This window comes from Bombus vosnesenskii, unplaced genomic scaffold (assembly GCF_011952255.1).
Source record: "Bombus vosnesenskii isolate JDL3184/JDL3185 unplaced genomic scaffold, Bvos_JDL3184-5_v1.1 scf7180000013334, whole genome shotgun sequence".
NCBI classification, from domain to species: domain Eukaryota; kingdom Metazoa; phylum Arthropoda; class Insecta; order Hymenoptera; family Apidae; genus Bombus; species Bombus vosnesenskii.
The window spans coordinates 814,586-831,233 of record NW_022882972.1 but is presented as its reverse complement, the minus strand read 5'-3'; the positions used below and the strand labels follow the sequence as shown (position 1 = coordinate 831,233).

The following is a 16,648-nucleotide window of genomic DNA, read 5'->3' as shown; positions in this document are numbered from 1 at the left end:
CTGATCCTCAGAAATTAGAAATAAATAGAAGCTGTTAAAAATAAATATTATCTGATATTTTGTATGTACCCTTCAAACGAAAATATCTTAAAATTAAATGATGAGAATAGTATAGTTATTAAGGTCGGATAAAGAAGGTTGACTTCGTTTTTTCATGCTCTGCAAGAATATTGAAAAATAGATATATGGTTCTATTTTTAAAAAATAATAATGACCTTGAAATCTCGCAAAAAAAAAATCATAAGAAAAAATTAATTCTACCATTACGCGTGGTCCTTAAAATAATGTAACTTCATACAACAATAAATGGAGAAGATATATAAGTGATTCCATTTAACTGGACCACTCTGTATCGTAAGGGTATAGTTTTTATATTCATACAAATGTATTTAAATAATTTGTTAACAATGTAATATGTACCTCGTTTAATTAAAAATGAATTTTCACTTATCTGTAAAAAAGATTTCATCATTTCTTAAAGAAATTTAATAAGTTTTAGTATCGTTGAATTAATTATTCATATTGATTTCTGTTACTATGCAAGATTGCATAATTAACTTTGATACAACTGTAATTAAAAAAGTGTGAACTCATTCTATGATAGTTTTCATGGCGCAGATAAGATCACAAATATGCCTTTAAAAGGTATAAATGTATTAGAATTAGCTGGGCTAGCACCAGGCCCTTTTTGTGGAATGATATTAGCCCAATTTGGTGCATCTGTAATCAGAGTGGACAAGGTATAACTAATGATTAGGCGATCATGTTTTAAGCTCGTTTTTTGGTCATGTATATATCAATTTTTAAATATTTATTTTTTTATAGATTTATGGATCTTATAATGCCATTGATTGTCTGGGTCATGGAAAAAGATCAATTGCGTTAAATTTAAAAGTTTATGAAGGTTCTAATATATTTAGGAAATTGATCAATCAAAGTGATGTGCTTATAGACCCTTATAGACCTGGTTTGTATTCTTTAATAAATATATTATTGTTATTATATATATCTTTTAGATATTGATTAATATTAAAATAGGAGTAATGGAAAGAATGAAACTAGGACCAGAAGAACTTATGGGAATAAACAAGAGGTTGATATATGCCAGGTTAACAGGATTTGGGCATAATGGACCTTATGCTAATATGGCTGGACATGATATAAATTATTTAGCTTTATCTGGTAATTTAAAAACAACATATGTATTCTAGCTTACTTTATTTTAAGTAAGGCATATTTACTAAACTGCTTTTCAGGTTTATTATCATTATTTGGACGTCACAATCAGAAACCAACACCACCAGTCAATTTAGTAGCTGATTTTGCTGGTGGTGGATTAATGTGTGCTTTTGGTATAATACTAGCATTATTTGAACGTAGCAAGAGTGGTATTGGTCAAGTGATTGATGCATCAATGGTAGATGGATCTGCATATCTAGGCAGTTGGTTCTTTAGATCTCAAAATGTGCCTGGATTATGGGGAAATCCTCGTGGTAAAAATATGTAAGGATCTCTAAGTTATATCATTATCTATTTCCTATTTTTTTAATAGTTTCATATAAATAAATAATTAAATAATATTTCTTACAAATAGATTAGATTCTGGAACACACTTTTATGATACTTATGAAACAAAAGATAAACAATATATGTGCGTTGGAGCAATTGAACCTAAGTTTTATGAGATATTTTTAGAGAAACTTGGAATTTCATCTCATGAAATGCCACAATTTGAGAATTTTGAAGAAAGCCGTGAAAAATTAGAAAAGATATTCAAACAAAAGACTCAAGCAGAATGGTGTGCCATATTTGATGGTACAGATGCTTGCGTAACACCCGTTCTAAATTTAAAAGATGTTGCATCACATGCACACAATAAGGAAAGAAATATATTTAAGACTGGAGACAATGGTTTGGTAACTCCAAATCCTGCTCCACGTTTATCTCGTACTCCTGGAATGTCTAAAAAACATGAAAGAAATGCTAAATTGGGTGAGCACACTACAGAAATTCTTACTGAATTAGATTTTAAACCAGAAGAAATTGTTAATTTAATAGCAAATGGAATTGTTAATCAAGGAATGAAACATTCTAAACTTTAACACGTTGACGCCGGTGTGCGCCATCAGCGGGTCACACATGTCTGTCACGAGGGGCTGCGATGGGTCACACATGTATTTCACAATATAGGTAGTGATCCAGCATTGCCCCACGAAGCAGATAGTGAATTCGGGCACCGGCGTCAACGTGTTAAGCATGTAATTTATTTTCATTAAAATGTTTACATATATTTGTTAATTCATGTAATAATATAAGAAAGGTTGTTAGTGTCCTAAAAAGCGAAAAGCTAGCAGTTTATATTAAAGATTACTAATTACTCTATTTAATGACAATCAAAACTATCAGTAATCATATTTTTATATTTTTTTAATGCAACTTATTGTCATCAAGAAAATAAAGTATCGATACTAATGATAATTTGTGCAACATGACTTTGGTATCTTTTATTGTTTCTGTCAGAATTTACAGAAAATAATATCAAAATAAATATTATTCCTATGACGTATATTTTGTGCATGTTTCATTTCTTATGCAGTCATTCACATGACTGTCCCTGTTAACTCTTGAAGGTCGACACGAACAACGTGCTCTGAATAATTGTATGTTCTTCAGGCACAGTGTATGTATATTTATGGGGAAGAAACGAAAAATTGCACTTTCATTGTTTAACGATATACAATTAAACTTTAATACACTTAAATAAGCTGATACACCATAAGAGTTACGCACGTGATTATGCCCCTATTTGAGGATTGAATGTTTACAGTTGAAAGTTTACAGTGTATCTTGCTTGTATAAATGTTTGAGAACGTTTGACTTCTACAAAAATTGGAAAATACCTGTATAAGTCAATGGGGGAAGAATGTTTGTGTTCTCCTCGGAATGTCCGAGGTTTGTCTCATGTATTCAGAATGCACGTTGATTGGTTGTTATCAAAATTTAATTTTCTAATCAACAGTACCCTGAGTGTCAGGACTACCCTTCCATACGCCTTCTTCTGGTAAGGGCATAACCTGAACTGACACGAGATGTTCGTTTTTCCGGAAAGATCGTGATATTCCTCCTGGTCAGAAACTTCGGCAATTTGTACTGTTATAATATATTTCCAAATTGCCCTTTAGAAATACTGAATTTATAACACATCTCTGGTTATTAAGTGTGCATTAAATTAAAATTCTAAGTAATCCTAAAAATATGCTGTGTATTACTTATAATATTTAATAATTTAAGAATTTAGCTCAAAAATAGCTTTTTTTGCAATCGTGCTAATAGCTTTACCGATGATGGCCTCATGTGTTTCTTTTGTCTGTACCCGACGGAACATCTTATGTGTAATATATATCTTAATAGTTTATAGTGGATAGTTCACTTTACATATTTACATATATATTATGTTGAATTATTTGTAATTGAGAAAGCAGTATTATTATATTAATATATAGATTATTATATTTATATTATATATATATATAGCTGTATTATATATTATTATAAAAGCACTTGTTAGTGATACAATATTTATTCTATCATACAAGAAAATGCTTGTTAGTGGTTGTGTCTGTATACAAACGAATTGCTACTAACTGGGTGAAATTAAAAAGTAATCTATTTTACAGTATGTAAGTATTCATATTGAAGCAATTCTCGTGACAATGTGTGTTACATATTATGAACCATTTTTTGTAACTGATTAATTTTATTTACAATAAATAATCGTATTAACTAATTTCTAGATTATCTTAGATAATTACTAACACATTGTTAACTAATATGACTGACATTTCCTAAAATAAATTTTTAATAATTTACAAATAAAATTTATATATAAAACACATATATTTTACGATTTAACAATGGAAAAATTGGTGCAGCATAAAAGCAACATAATACAATTATTTGTGTCATATATCTTGAAATTTAGCATACAATTGCAACATAGTTTCATTATAAATACCGGATATTTGTTACAAACTACATCAACAGATATGAAGCGTATTTGTACAATACTATTACTGAGTCGGTGGTGGTTGTAATGGTTGATCTCGACGAGGTCCCCTTTTAACAGGTGGAACAGACGCCGGTTTTATCGATAATAAAGAACCAAATAAAACATGTTGTATAACAGGAAATTTTGCTAAAACCTGTGTATGATGTTTAAAACGTCATTATCTAATTATCATATTAATAAGTTGTTAGCAATAATATTTACCTCAGCTCTGTACATTTTAATAAGACCATTATTTACTTTGGCCCAAGAAGATACAGCACTAACATTCCATAACTGATTTGAATGTTCAGCAAATGGACCTATCTTTACCTAAAATAATATTTGCCTTTAAAATATATAAAAACGGCTAACAATACAATATATGTGAGTGCATATATATGTATACAAACCTTTGAAATAAATTCAATACAACCAAGAAACATATATTGCTTGTTAAAAGCTTGAATAATATCTGGTTCAACAAAATGACGAGGTTCTATACGAGGATGCCCTGAAATGTATATCATTTTTTGTGTACATTTATGTATATCTTTGAAATACATTATGATAAAAAATAAAAAAATTGGTACAAGGCAATACCAATTAATTGAGCACTTCCCCATATAAATGGGACAAATTGATAGTCATCTAAGCTCCATACACCATGACTACCTGCTGGTTCCATCCGATAAGTTAATTGTAATCTACGCACTAATTCCAGATATCTTACAAAAAAACAAAAACTATTTTAATCTCTGGAAATACACAAAATATTAGGGTAAGAATATCAAGTTCAATAAAAATTACCTGTTAAATATTTTTACAACTACAGCTACTTTATCATCCTGTGTGAAAGCACCAATTTTGAACATACAACATAAAAACATTAAAAATGCCATTTCATGTCCTGTACCATAATCTATACGCGTTGGATTTCCAAAGCCTTCATATAAATACTGGACTATTTCTGGAACTGCTCTATGTAATTTTTCTGGCAATACTTTTTGTAATTCTGCTATTCCATTCTGAAATATTATGAATCGATAGATTTTGAAGATGGCTATGTAAAAGTAATATATATTTACCTGTTGTAATCTTTCGTGCCATTCTCTAAATGATTTGTTACCAAAACGTTGAGGCTGCTCAGTGGGAGGTATCTGTGTTATCCATTCATCAAATTCATTAAGCATTTGAACAATACTGGCTATTGTAGGACTTTGTGTGTATTCAACATTTAAAGCTTTTCCCTGAACCGATTCATTTAAAGCCAATATAAATCCCAAGTATTCCTACAAAATATTTTTACATGTTTTTTCATACGATAAAGATCCTTGAATATTGAAAATTGTGATAATATCAAATATCATTAATAAAAAAGAAATAGTATGCAAATTCTTACAAAATATGCTTCGGATTTTTCCCAAATTACCATATCAGATGGTACTTTAATCGACTTTTTCGGCATGACGAATTCATGATCGTCGGCTACAATATAATTAAAAGGCAATTACTCGATATTATTAAATATATTTATTTTAATTAATGTTTGAAATACGTACGATTTACAGGTGACTTTGACGTTGACATCGTACTTATCACAGAATTTGGTTATTATTCATTGAAAATATACGTATAATTAATAACAAACAAAAAAGAAGATATATTTACGTTATATATACAAACACATGTATATAAGATGTATGCAAAACATTTGAGTTGCAAACGTATATTATTAAGAGTTAAATTGCTTTGGACATTCGTAATAGAAACGTACGAACCCAACTCTGAAATCGTTAAAATTGAACAAGATAGATATTAAAAAATGTTTTCAATAAGTTGATTTTGATCACAACAAAATTTCGTACGGTCAAAAATTTATAGAAAAATTAAATAATGCACATACATATATCTTTTTTACATTAAATCCACTAAAAGTTAACTAAATCTTCAAAAGTTACTGAAAATATATTTTGACCCATGATTATACAAAACAGGTTTCAACATTCATATACCGAAGCCTAGGGAAAACAGTACAAAAATTGAGTTTTGACTAGTTGTGAAAATCAACATGGAAGACAAGAAGGTTCTCATTCTGCGCATGTGTGATATGTTCTGAATGTCTCAGACAGAGATGGAGACGTTTAGCTCATCTTCGTCTGTCTCGCAAGAACGCGAACTTCGTTGATCATCCATGTTGATTTTTCATAATTAGACACGATTCAATTTTTGGACGATTTTCTCTAGCGAGTTTCGAAACCTGTTTATATGATCGTGTTTTAATCAGCGAGACAAATCAGGAAAGATAAATAAAACCACGTGGTCAAAATCTAGGGGATACTAGGATTCGTAATTTTGAAATATTATAAATAGGAAGTTATTTCTCTAAGTTTGAGCTTTTTAAGTTAAATTATATTGATCAATTTTATGTATAGATCTCATTTATTGTGGTATTATTCACGGTCATATAAACAGGTTTTGTTACTCGTTAGGGAAAATCATCCGAAAATTGAGTCATGAAAAACCAACATGAAAGATAATAAAGTTCTCTTTTTTGCGAGATAGACAGAAATGAGTAGAGTATCTCTGTCTCTGTCTGAGACATTCATACCATGACACGCATGCGCAGAACTGAACCTTTTCGTCTTCCATGACGACTTTTCACGGCTCAATTTCTGGACAATTTCTTCTATGCTTTTGGTATATGAGTGTGGTTTTGTTTATATCCGCTCCTTATGATGATTTACTCAGGTTAACTACTGACAAATATTTTTCCTTAAATTACGTAAACAAATTGTGTTCAAACTTTAAATCGACTTAAATTCTAACTACGTAATTATCAAATACGTCAAATACGTATTAATATTTTTTATATATCTTGTACAAACTGTGAAAGCTGTATTATGCAGAATAAGATGACAGGATAACATAATTTAGATTGTGAAATAAAAGAAAATGGGAAATTATCAGTATTATCATTTATTTTTAAAACTATATTGAATGTGTACGATTTATAAGAAAAAGCGTTTATATATATATATATATCAGGTTTGTATATACTACAACAAAAATCAACATTTTTTTATCATACAAGCTTTTTAATAAAGTTTATATTATAAGCATGAGTTATTCCCAAGAAGAAATAGAAAAAAAGCGTTTGTTAGCTTTACAACGTAGAAAGGAATCTCAATTGAAAAACAGTTCATTAATCCCTAATGCAAATACAAGAAATAGGATTACTTCTGCTAATAGTAGTATCATAACTAATGAAAATAAATCACACAATAGCCCAAAAGTTTTTGGACATGGTTCGTCATCAAAATATGTTGACTATAAAGCAAAATCTGAGAACAATTGCTTCAAGCATAGTGGAAAACTTAATAAACAAAATGAACGATTTAATCCTATGTCAACAAAGAATTTTTTTGGTCAGAAATCTTGCATTACAGCAAAATGTTACATGTTAACTGACGAAAGATTTGTATTAGAAACTTCATCATATTTTCCTCCACTTGTTGAGGCAATAAAGAAAGTTTCAAGCAGATCATATGGTAATATAAGAGTAATATATTCTTAAATTTAACATAAATAAATAAATTTTAATTGCTAAACATAGAATATATAAATAACGGTACCTGTTATATATCATATTTTTATTTTAGATATGAAAACTAAACAATGGAATTTTCTTTTAAAAGACTATGAAACAGTAATAGAAAAGGTTATTAATTTCAAATCTGATATACAAATTACAGGATTACCAAAACCAGTCCTTCAGGTATTATATTGAAGAATAATATATTGTATTTTGTGTGTGTATGTGTATGTATATACATTTGAAATGTTTTTAGATTTTCAGGAAAAATGACACCTCAATGAATACTGAAAATATTGATCTATTAGACATTGATCCTCAGTTAGTAGGGAATTTAATGCCCTTTCAACGAGAAGGAGTTTGGTATAACTACATGATTTACATGTGTTTTTAAATTTAAAATAGGATAGAATTAAATTTATTATTTTCAGCTATGGAATATCTAAAGGTGGTCGTTGTATGATTGCTGATGATATGGGTTTAGGAAAGACCATTCAAGCACTAGGCATTGCGCATTATTTTAGAAAGAATTGGCCCCTCCTTATTGTTACACCCGCTTCAGTCAGGTTTGACAATGAAGAATATGCTAGATAGATATATTTCATTGTATTAAAGCAAATAGTAAAAATGATTTTGAAAAATTTAGGTATCAATGGACAGAAGCAATATATACATTTTTGCCATCTGTACCTGCTCATTACATTCACCAATTTGCAAATACCAAGGACTGTATTGATAGTAGTAAAATCGTTATTACAACATATGATCTTCTAGTCCGAGCGATGGACACGTTTGAACGCCAAATTTTTGGTTTTGTTATTTTGGTATGTTAAAAAACAATATATTGATTAAATATAAATAGGAATATATATATAACAGGAATAAATAAATTTATGTATAGGATGAGTCTCATGCATTGAAAAGTCTTAAAACTGCGAGATTTAACGCTGCACAATGTGTAGTCTTGCAAGCGCGTCACGTTGTTTTGCTATCTGGGACACCTGCTTTATCAAGACCCATGGAATTATATTCTCAAATAAATCTTATAATGCCAAATTTTATGGGGTAATGTAAAATGTTCGTTATATGTAATTTATATATGAGTAAACAAGTATTATTTTTACATAGATATCAAGAATATGGAATTCGGTATTGTGCAGGAGAAAAAACTTCATATGGATGGGACTTTAGTGGATCGTCAAACATGCAAGAATTGCAGTTATTATTAAGACGCACTTGCGTAATTCGAAGATTAAAAAATGATGTTTTAAATCAATTACCGGCAAAAAAAAGGTGAAGAATAAGTATACTTATATCAGATTATTTGGATAGTACATAAGCATACATTTGAATTTGTATAAATATAAATGTTTATTTTACTAAAAAAATTTTAGAGAAGTTATTATACTAGATCCAGGCTTAATAAAAGTTGGTACTAAAGAAATGGTAGAAATTTCCAAGAAACTAGAGCGAGAGGTTCTGAATGGTATAGAAAAACATCGTACTCTTTTGCACTACTATAATGAATCTGGTGTTGCTAAACAAAAGGCTATATGGTATATATAAATAACATTTTTATTTAGTAAATAATCACTAAAGTTACAAATACAATTTTATATAATAAAACTATTTAGTATAGTAATGAATATTGTCTAATATGTATAATATTATTTCAGTGATTACATTTCCAAGCTGTTCATGAATAAACAAAAGTTCATTATATTTGCCCATCATCAAAATGTTATGGATGCTATTTGTGATGTTGCAGAATCTATGGATATAAAGTAATTATACTGTCTGCATACACTAGTGTATAAAGATAAAATTTTTATTTATTCAAAACTTATTTATGCGTTTTAGATATATTAGAATTGATGGAAAAACAAATCCAGAACGCAGAAAATATCAAATCGACCAATTTCAAAACTGTGACGATTGCATGGTAGCAGTATTATCAATCACAGCAGCAAACGCCGGAATTACATTAACATCTGCGAAACTTGTAGTTTTTGCAGAACTATTTTGGAATCCTGGAGTATTTATCGTTTATTTTATTTTTTGAAATCATAATTACTTAAAATCAGATTCATTTAATATAATCTGTTTTATTATAGATATTGTGCCAAGCTGAAGATAGGGTACACAGAATTGGTCAAGATAATAGTGTTATCATTCAATATTTGGTTGCAAAACAAACAGCAGACGATTATTTATGGCCGTTAATTCAAAAAAAGATGAATGTATTGAACGAGGTTGGACTTGATCAAAATTTTTCTCTAAAAGATATTGATGTCACTGTACAAGCATTCAGTTCAGAACAAAAAACCTTAGATAGTTTTATGGATAACTCACAAAAAATAGTACACAGTAACGAGAATGTAACAAAAAATACATCACAAAGTCAATTTTCCACAACTGAAGAGCTTAAAGAATTACTTGATTTAAATGACGAAGACTTCGAATTTTGTGATTGGGATGATATGAAATGAAAAACTTATTTTTATACAGTATTTTGTTTACATTGTGAAAAGTGTATAAATGCATTCAAATAATAAAAGCACGAACTATTTTCTACATATTGTATATAAACATAGCTATTAATAGTAATAAAGTTTTTCATATTAAAGAATGTGGATATTTTAATAATGTTAAAAAATCCATTAAAGAAAATATAAGAATATTACCTAGAATTTCGTAATAATTTTTATTTTTCAATTACGAACGCATAATATCTTTTTATTATACAAACTTTATCTCGTATATACAAAAGTACAAAAATTAGATTTCCTCCAATTTTAAAAATTCGAAATTACTAGTAGTTTTAAGTTGCTATTGCAGTGTTTACACTAGTTTTATTAATTTGTGTTTACAACGAACGATAATTCAATAAATGCGCGAGCAGATTTAAACCCACGTTATTGCACGTCTTATATCAATATAGTAATAGCTTATACTTTGAATATTTACCGCACAAACGAATGTTCTTCAATGCAGTGTTTCTCTCGAATCTAATGTTTATCTGTTGGTTTAAGCCGTGTGAAAATATCCATTTATATTGTTTATAACAAAGATACTTGCAATGTCCATTTTTAACGCGCACCAGTTTTTAGGTGCATTGTGTAAACGTTATGTAATTTCACTGCCATCAATAAATTTATCTAGAACTCAAAAAGCAAGTATCTCTTTTTGAGGTTAGAATAAATATATTTACATTCTATAATTTCTATATTATATAATATTTACGGAATGATATTTTATACTTTTTTAATTATTTTATTACTCTTAGTAATATGATAAATATTTGTATACAAAATTTGTACGATATTAGTTTATAATGGAGTAGTCAATTTTATTCTGATATTTTCCTTTTTTTCTTGTAGATTTTTATTATTTGTCTTACTGGAGGATCATTACTATTAGGAGGACTAGCACAGTTTTTAAAGAGACGTAGAAGACGTCCTCGTCCTTCAAGAAGAACCCTAAGGGAGCTAAAACAAAGATTTACTGCTGCAAAGAGCTCTAATTTTGGTAATTTATTACAATAGCATATAATTTTATAAGTAGATATTAAAGAAATTATGATAAACATATAATGTAAATTTTATTAATGCTATAACAAAATCTTATGATATTTATGTCTTATTTGTAGATGTATTATCGCAAGCATCATGGGCAAGAAAAAGTGAAGCTAGCAGCAAAAGTCATATAAGTGATCGAGTATCACTTATATCTTCTGTTCCAGGAGGTCCAGATGCTGATGTAAGACTTACTCCACAACAGTATGGGGTTCTTGGTAAGTGTTTTTCATACATGGCTCTCATAGTTTTCAATGTAGTTGTGCAATACCTTAAATGTGCCTTTATATTTACTATACCTTATATAATTTCTAAAAGATTCTGGAATATTTTAATAATATTTTTGTGATTATAAAATTTGAAGATAAAATTATATCAACATTATCGATCTATTTATACTTCCTTATCGGAATTAGAAAATGAAATAGTGGAAAACAATCAGATATTTAAATGTTTTTTAACTTTAATGAGAATTTTTATTATACACAGGGCTGGGGGTGTACAGTAAGGTAATATCGTTAAAGAAAAGAATAATGTAGTAATAAGACAATGTAGATACATTTTGTAGCACACGAAATATTTTTCACATGTGTGTGCTTATGCATAGAGAAGGAGAATAAGGGGGAAAGAAACTACATTTGTTTTTACATAATAATTTATATCATAATAATTTATAAATAATGTATCGGTGCAATGCACATATTTCTAAAAAACTGGGTTGTTCTGGGTATTGCTAAATGCAGTCATTTTTACATTGGAGTTTTTATTAACATTTTCTCAAAGGCGTACAGAAATATGAAGAAGCAACTAAAAAATAAGCGGTAATTTCTTTTCTTCCAAATATAGAGATATCCCTATTATCATTTGTATCTTTCATCAATTTTTATCTTGAAAACATACTATCCATTTACTTTGGGCCACGTCCATCGCATCACTTTATTCACAATGAGAAAATATTGCTGACAGTATTAGATATCATTATCTTGCATTACTTTCTACCTACTTTTTTTTTCTTCTGCTTCATTTAAACACGCAACATTCTAAAATTCACATGTCCCAATCTCGCAACAAATTATTGCTTTCTATAATAATTAACAAATTATTTAACAGAATATGTCACATTCCTTTACATCTACATAAAATTTTTACTGAATATCACAATATTGTGATTAGGCTTACTTCGGTTAATGTTATTATAAACTCATGGACAATGTGTTCGTGTTCGAAATGAATGTTTCCTTCTTACATTTTTTCCGTTAGTGCTATAATGTAATAAAATATGGATAATTCGTACGATGTTATTTACCACTGTTAGAAAAAATGATAAATGATTAAATAAGTTCGTAACAATTATACCTAATGAGAGTATAGAAATTACGTTATATACATATACAAATGTATCAAGAAAATATCGTCGAAAGAAAAAAAGAGAACGAACGGCATATATAATTATTTTTCCTGAATTTTCGACATAAAGACGTTTAAAATTAAACGTAGTTATTACGTTATAAGTCCATATTTCTCGTCTCGCTTATTAAACAAATGTACCTTACAAATTATTAACGTATCTATACAAATTAAAATACTGCATTCCTTTGTTATTACAATTTCCATTAATAATTATTTTCTAGGAATCTGCAAGCCCTATCACTTTACATGAGACAGATGGGTACACAAAATATTGTATTATTTTTACAGAATTGGAAACAAATTACCTTCAATAATATAATAATTGAAACCTACTAACCTACTATACCCATTCTCAAATAACGTGCACTTCTTTCAATATTTTTATTATGTAGCAATCCTCCTACTATTTCATTTTATCTAAGGGCTCCTCGAAGCTTTACATCAGTCAGACAAATGATATTGAAACATCGTTGAAAAAATACAGGTACCCATCCACCTGTACTCTACATATTCTTACTCGCTACACCTTTATAAATCTTACAATTGTCTAAAATTATACTGCAATCTCAAAAATATATATTGTAATTGCGTTAACTCGCGAATCTTTGTCCCTCCGTAATCATTTTTTTCTTCATCATTTTTACCTTCAATTTCCCACTCGTTTACTCGTCGTTATTTCTCCCAATTTTTCAGAAACTATACATATATTTATATATATATATGTATATATAGTTGCCCGAGAATAATACCTGCAGTAATTCTAAACTCTCTTTGAACACGATTCTCAAAGAAAAGGGTATCATCCTTTCTGTATCTCATGTGTTTACTCTCTATTTTCCCATTCAAAGCTTGTTTTCAAAGACTTTTCTAGAAGAAGATCCTAGAACGTGCACTTTTGCGAAGGCATAAAATAGTTTAGCTGGAAAATCGATTCACAGCGAAGATTAGTTTAAAGACGGAATGTCGTTAGTTTACACATTCATCAATTAATTCAACAATATAGAGGTAAATGTTAACGATCCACAGGCTGTTGTTAACATGTCCATATGTTGGCTGGCGATCGCTTGTACTTACTTAACATTCGTCGTGAGACTAGCTCATCGCTTAAGGTATCCCTTTCATTTGCTATCCTAAACGTGTATATATATATATTTTTTATGTATATATATATATATATATATATATATTAAATATGAAGTATTTTTTTTTATTCATCTTCGAAAGGCAAGCATTATGTCAGCGTTGACATCGCGGTCTGACTTGATCAGCGATTTATAATCAAGGTAGCTTTTTTTATTTCGTTACATACTCTGCTATATGTACGAAATTACAGCAACATCTTGTGTGTATTTGTATTCAATTCATCTATTTTTTTTTTACCTTTTTTTCGCTATTTCCATTTTTGTCTTTTTTTTACGATTTTTTTTTAGTCTGCGTTTTGTGATAATCTCTGGACATTATTTTTTTTTCCTCTACGAATATATTACTATTGCAACTTAGGGCTTAGGATACTCTCGGAATCATCGATCTTTTCACGTAATTTTATTGACCACCGTCAGTAACGAAATTAATAAAGGCAATCCTACGTTTAATCTAAGAAGAGACGACGCTCCGGAGTACGTCACCTCTACCTTGTTCTTCAGCGACAACGGTCCACCGTCATCGCTCTGCATGTTAGACAGATCCGATTTCTTCCGTGGTATGATCATGTTCTCGTCATGATGCTCGCTCTCTTCCGTACCGTAGTCCTGTCGAACGTCGTTGCTTACGTTCTGCGGGGTTGCGGTGGTGCTCGGTTCCGTGGTAGGTGGTATGGTGGTGGTAGGAACTAGACTATAATTGGCAAGGAAGTAAATGGGTCCGAATATGGGTTTTACATCGAACATGCTCTCTTCGGCGCGAATGCCGCTTATCTGGCGAGACCTCGTCTCTCCATCCTCGTAATGGGAAATTAATTTTCCGGAATAGGGTACCTCCATGGAGGTGTAGTTCGCTACCAGACTCACGTTTATTCCTGTACCGGGCAGGAGATTAATTTTTACCCTGTTTTAAAAAAGTAGCGTATTAGTATTATTGGAGACTTGGACACAACGATTGTAAGATTGTTTCAAATGTTATAACATAGTTATAACATATTGTTGGATTGGATATTATATTTTATATGTACTGCTTAATATCTCATTTCTGTGCAATATAAAAAATAATTTAACAATTTTGTTTAGTGTATTGTAATATTTGATACATTAATATATCATACTCTCTCCATCTCTCTTTTACTTAGACAGATTGCAACTGTAAATGTTGTTGAAAAGAAAAGATGAAAAATTTAGAAAAAAAGATACAGCGTTTTTTCATATTCCATATAATATCGCTACAATTAGCTTTCTCTGTATATACATATTTATATAGATTTATATAATAATTTTACTGCGACAAAATAAAGATAACGACTTAAAACATAAGAATCTACTATAAATGGAATTATCTTTTCAACATTTTTCAGAAATTTTCAAGTATCAATTAATGCCATTCAATCGATAAGCAAAATAACGATAAATTATGTCAATAAGATATTTTTTCTGATAATAAATGATCGGATATTGTTCGAAATATGAATTATAAATCCTATAAAAATTTAATACATCTGACTTTCCACACACTATGCGTTAATTGATTTCAAACTATATGGAAAATATGCTTACGTGTATATGTCGGTATTATTGCTAGTTTCCTTTGTGCCCCACATTATATTCGACAAAGCCGTACCGTTCGTCAATTTAATTGATGTGTTTAAGCCTTTTAGTATGGCATGGCCTTGACCCCAGTAAATGGAATATTTGTACTTGTAACCAAAAGCTTTCGCTATTGTCGCATTTTCCGTTCCATCATTAACGATAGTCGCGTTGTCAAGTTCAAGGGATGTACGATTAACCACTCGCATTTTAGGCCAATTCAATTTAACGTTTTCCAAATCGTAGGAGGTCGGTTCCGTCTCGACTAGGACATCGCCATCCTTCGCGGTTTCTTCGGTACCATCCTAATGGAAAAAGGTCATAATGTTTTATTAATAGTACCGTGACCCTATTAAGAAAGATAAAAGCGCAGCGGGTTATTGGTTTCCTAAGATACTTTAAAAGTATTAATTGAAACATGGATTAAAATAAAATCCAATATTTGGTCGGTTTTAATTCTGAGAACATATTCGAGTTCTTGTTAGAAGGAATAAGAATATTGCTACTAGTTACTGCTGCTCTGAAATCGTATTTATTTCCTGGAAGATAGAATAAAATATAAATCAACGATCGATTTGTTCAAATATTGAAACTAGCTTAACTTCTATTTCAAAGAAGTAATACCTTCCACAACGTTATGCGAAGAATTCTGAAAATAATAAATTTCAATATTTGAGATACACTTGGTTCATATTTCGAAAAAGAAATACTCATTGCAAGTTACGCGTAGTTAATCTAAGATCAACTACTGGCAAAATAGAGTTCTCCTTATCTAAAGAATGTACCAATTAATTAAATAGTCGATGAACGAAATCATTCCATTCATCGTCCAATCACGCAAACTCCGATTAAAATTTCATCGACTACTTTCTCCAACATCCGCATTAATCCCTTCGTGCATAACTTTTAGAAATTTTTATGTGTGAATTATATGGATTATTTGATCATTAAATTGAAAAAAAATCCTTGAGGTTCCTTCTCACGTCCATAATATCAAAAAGCATAATGCAGTACTATAAATTGACTGAAAGAAATTGCAAATGGAATATCGCGTTAATACAATATTGATTCTTAACTATTAATCGGTACCAGGGGCGAACATTCGCTTGAGAAAGATTTAAATTAAAGACTCTACTCGAAAGTTCGGTTTTATTTTTATATCCTTGTGTGATCGTGACTCGATTTTCCTGTATTTAATAAATTCCTATCAACAAATATGTGCTTTGAATAACTACGTCAATTATAATTCTCATATTAGCTTCCGATATTCGCAAGAATTATATTCCTTATA

The 16,648-nt window shown here is 29.7% G+C and overlaps 5 protein-coding genes across 9 annotated transcripts in view; 3 read left to right on the top strand and 2 right to left on the bottom strand.

The window, feature by feature from the left end:
* The first annotated feature begins 215 nt into the window (after positions 1–215).
* Positions 216–3,254, top strand: LOC117235895 (alpha-methylacyl-CoA racemase). 3 transcript variants are annotated; one of them, XM_033498355.1, is made up of 6 exons: positions 218–360; positions 605–740; positions 826–967; positions 1,039–1,182; positions 1,257–1,503; positions 1,595–3,254. In XM_033498355.1, exons 2-6 carry the CDS (start codon positions 633–635, stop codon positions 2,100–2,102), a joined length of 1,149 nt encoding a protein of 382 aa, XP_033354246.1. In that variant the 5' UTR covers positions 218–360; positions 605–632; the 3' UTR covers positions 2,103–3,254. The 3 variants fall into 3 exon arrangements, with proteins under 3 accessions (XP_033354247.1, XP_033354246.1, XP_033354245.1); XM_033498356.1 differs by having other exon boundaries at positions 216–740; positions 1,063–1,182; XM_033498354.1 differs by having other exon boundaries at positions 218–740.
* A 310-nt stretch (positions 3,255–3,564) lies between these two features.
* Positions 3,565–5,934, bottom strand: LOC117235894 (serine/threonine-protein phosphatase 2A activator-like). Its single transcript, XM_033498353.1, has 8 exons — positions 5,608–5,934; positions 5,448–5,533; positions 5,134–5,337; positions 4,856–5,073; positions 4,649–4,773; positions 4,459–4,559; positions 4,271–4,378; positions 3,565–4,202 (listed from the first exon to the last, which is right to left on the bottom strand). The coding sequence occupies exons 1-8, from the start codon at positions 5,633–5,635 to the stop codon at positions 4,071–4,073; spliced, it is 1,002 nt and encodes a 333-aa protein (XP_033354244.1). The 5' UTR covers positions 5,636–5,934; the 3' UTR covers positions 3,565–4,070.
* A 797-nt stretch (positions 5,935–6,731) lies between these two features.
* LOC117235910 (SWI/SNF-related matrix-associated actin-dependent regulator of chromatin subfamily A-like protein 1) lies at positions 6,732–10,214 on the top strand. 3 transcript variants are annotated; one of them, XM_033498382.1, is made up of 12 exons: positions 6,732–7,093; positions 7,334–7,596; positions 7,708–7,823; positions 7,897–8,003; positions 8,072–8,206; positions 8,287–8,464; positions 8,542–8,705; positions 8,769–8,933; positions 9,035–9,196; positions 9,317–9,424; positions 9,501–9,675; positions 9,755–10,214. In XM_033498382.1, exons 2-12 carry the CDS (start codon positions 7,452–7,454, stop codon positions 10,127–10,129), a joined length of 1,830 nt encoding a protein of 609 aa, XP_033354273.1. In that variant the 5' UTR covers positions 6,732–7,093; positions 7,334–7,451; the 3' UTR covers positions 10,130–10,214. The 3 variants fall into 3 exon arrangements, with proteins under 3 accessions (XP_033354273.1, XP_033354271.1, XP_033354272.1); XM_033498380.1 differs by having other exon boundaries at positions 7,166–7,596; positions 9,755–10,129; XM_033498381.1 differs by lacking the exon at positions 6,732–7,093 and having other exon boundaries at positions 7,167–7,596.
* Positions 10,215–10,472: 258 nt separating this feature from the next.
* The window catches only part of LOC117235936 (mitoguardin), a 41,560-nt gene continuing 35,384 nt past the window's right edge, over positions 10,473–16,648 (top strand). The window contains exons 1-3 of the mRNA XM_033498430.1: positions 10,473–10,812; positions 11,021–11,168; positions 11,290–11,433. Coding sequence (XP_033354321.1) covers positions 10,720–10,812; positions 11,021–11,168; positions 11,290–11,433 — 385 coding nt within the window. The 5' untranslated portion in view covers positions 10,473–10,719. The remainder of the gene's footprint in view (positions 10,813–11,020; positions 11,169–11,289; positions 11,434–16,648) is intronic.
* LOC117235937 (protein unzipped) overlaps positions 12,219–16,648 on the bottom strand; it is a 33,778-nt gene continuing 29,348 nt past the window's right edge. Inside the window, exons 4-5 of the mRNA XM_033498433.1 lie at positions 15,328–15,662; positions 12,219–14,668 (exon numbers count right to left, since the gene is read on the bottom strand). Coding sequence (XP_033354324.1) covers positions 14,158–14,668; positions 15,328–15,662 — 846 coding nt within the window. The 3' untranslated portion in view covers positions 12,219–14,157. The remainder of the gene's footprint in view (positions 14,669–15,327; positions 15,663–16,648) is intronic.

Coding starts and splice junctions, on each gene's coding strand:
- LOC117235910 (XM_033498381.1), top strand. CDS start 7,167: ATGAGTTATTCCCAAGAAGAAATAGAAAAAAAGCGTTTGTTAGCTTTA. Junction 7,597..7,707: donor AGTTTCAAGCAGATCATATG/GTAATATAAGAG, acceptor TTTTTATTTTAG/ATATGAAAACTAAACAATGG. Junction 8,465..8,541: donor TTTTTGGTTTTGTTATTTTG/GTATGTTAAAAA, acceptor ATTTATGTATAG/GATGAGTCTCATGCATTGAA.
- LOC117235895 (XM_033498355.1), top strand. CDS start 633: ATGCCTTTAAAAGGTATAAATGTATTAGAATTAGCTGGGCTAGCACCA. Junction 968..1,038: donor TATAGACCCTTATAGACCTG/GTTTGTATTCTT, acceptor ATATTAAAATAG/GAGTAATGGAAAGAATGAAA. Junction 1,183..1,256: donor AAATTATTTAGCTTTATCTG/GTAATTTAAAAA, acceptor ACTGCTTTTCAG/GTTTATTATCATTATTTGGA.
- LOC117235894 (XM_033498353.1), bottom strand. CDS start 5,635: ATGTCAACGTCAAAGTCACCTGTAAATC. Junction 5,534..5,607: donor GTCAAAGTCACCTGTAAATC/GTACGTATTTCA, acceptor ATTATATTGTAG/CCGACGATCATGAATTCGTC. Junction 5,338..5,447: donor AAAAATCCGAAGCATATTTT/GTAAGAATTTGC, acceptor AATATTTTGTAG/GAATACTTGGGATTTATATT.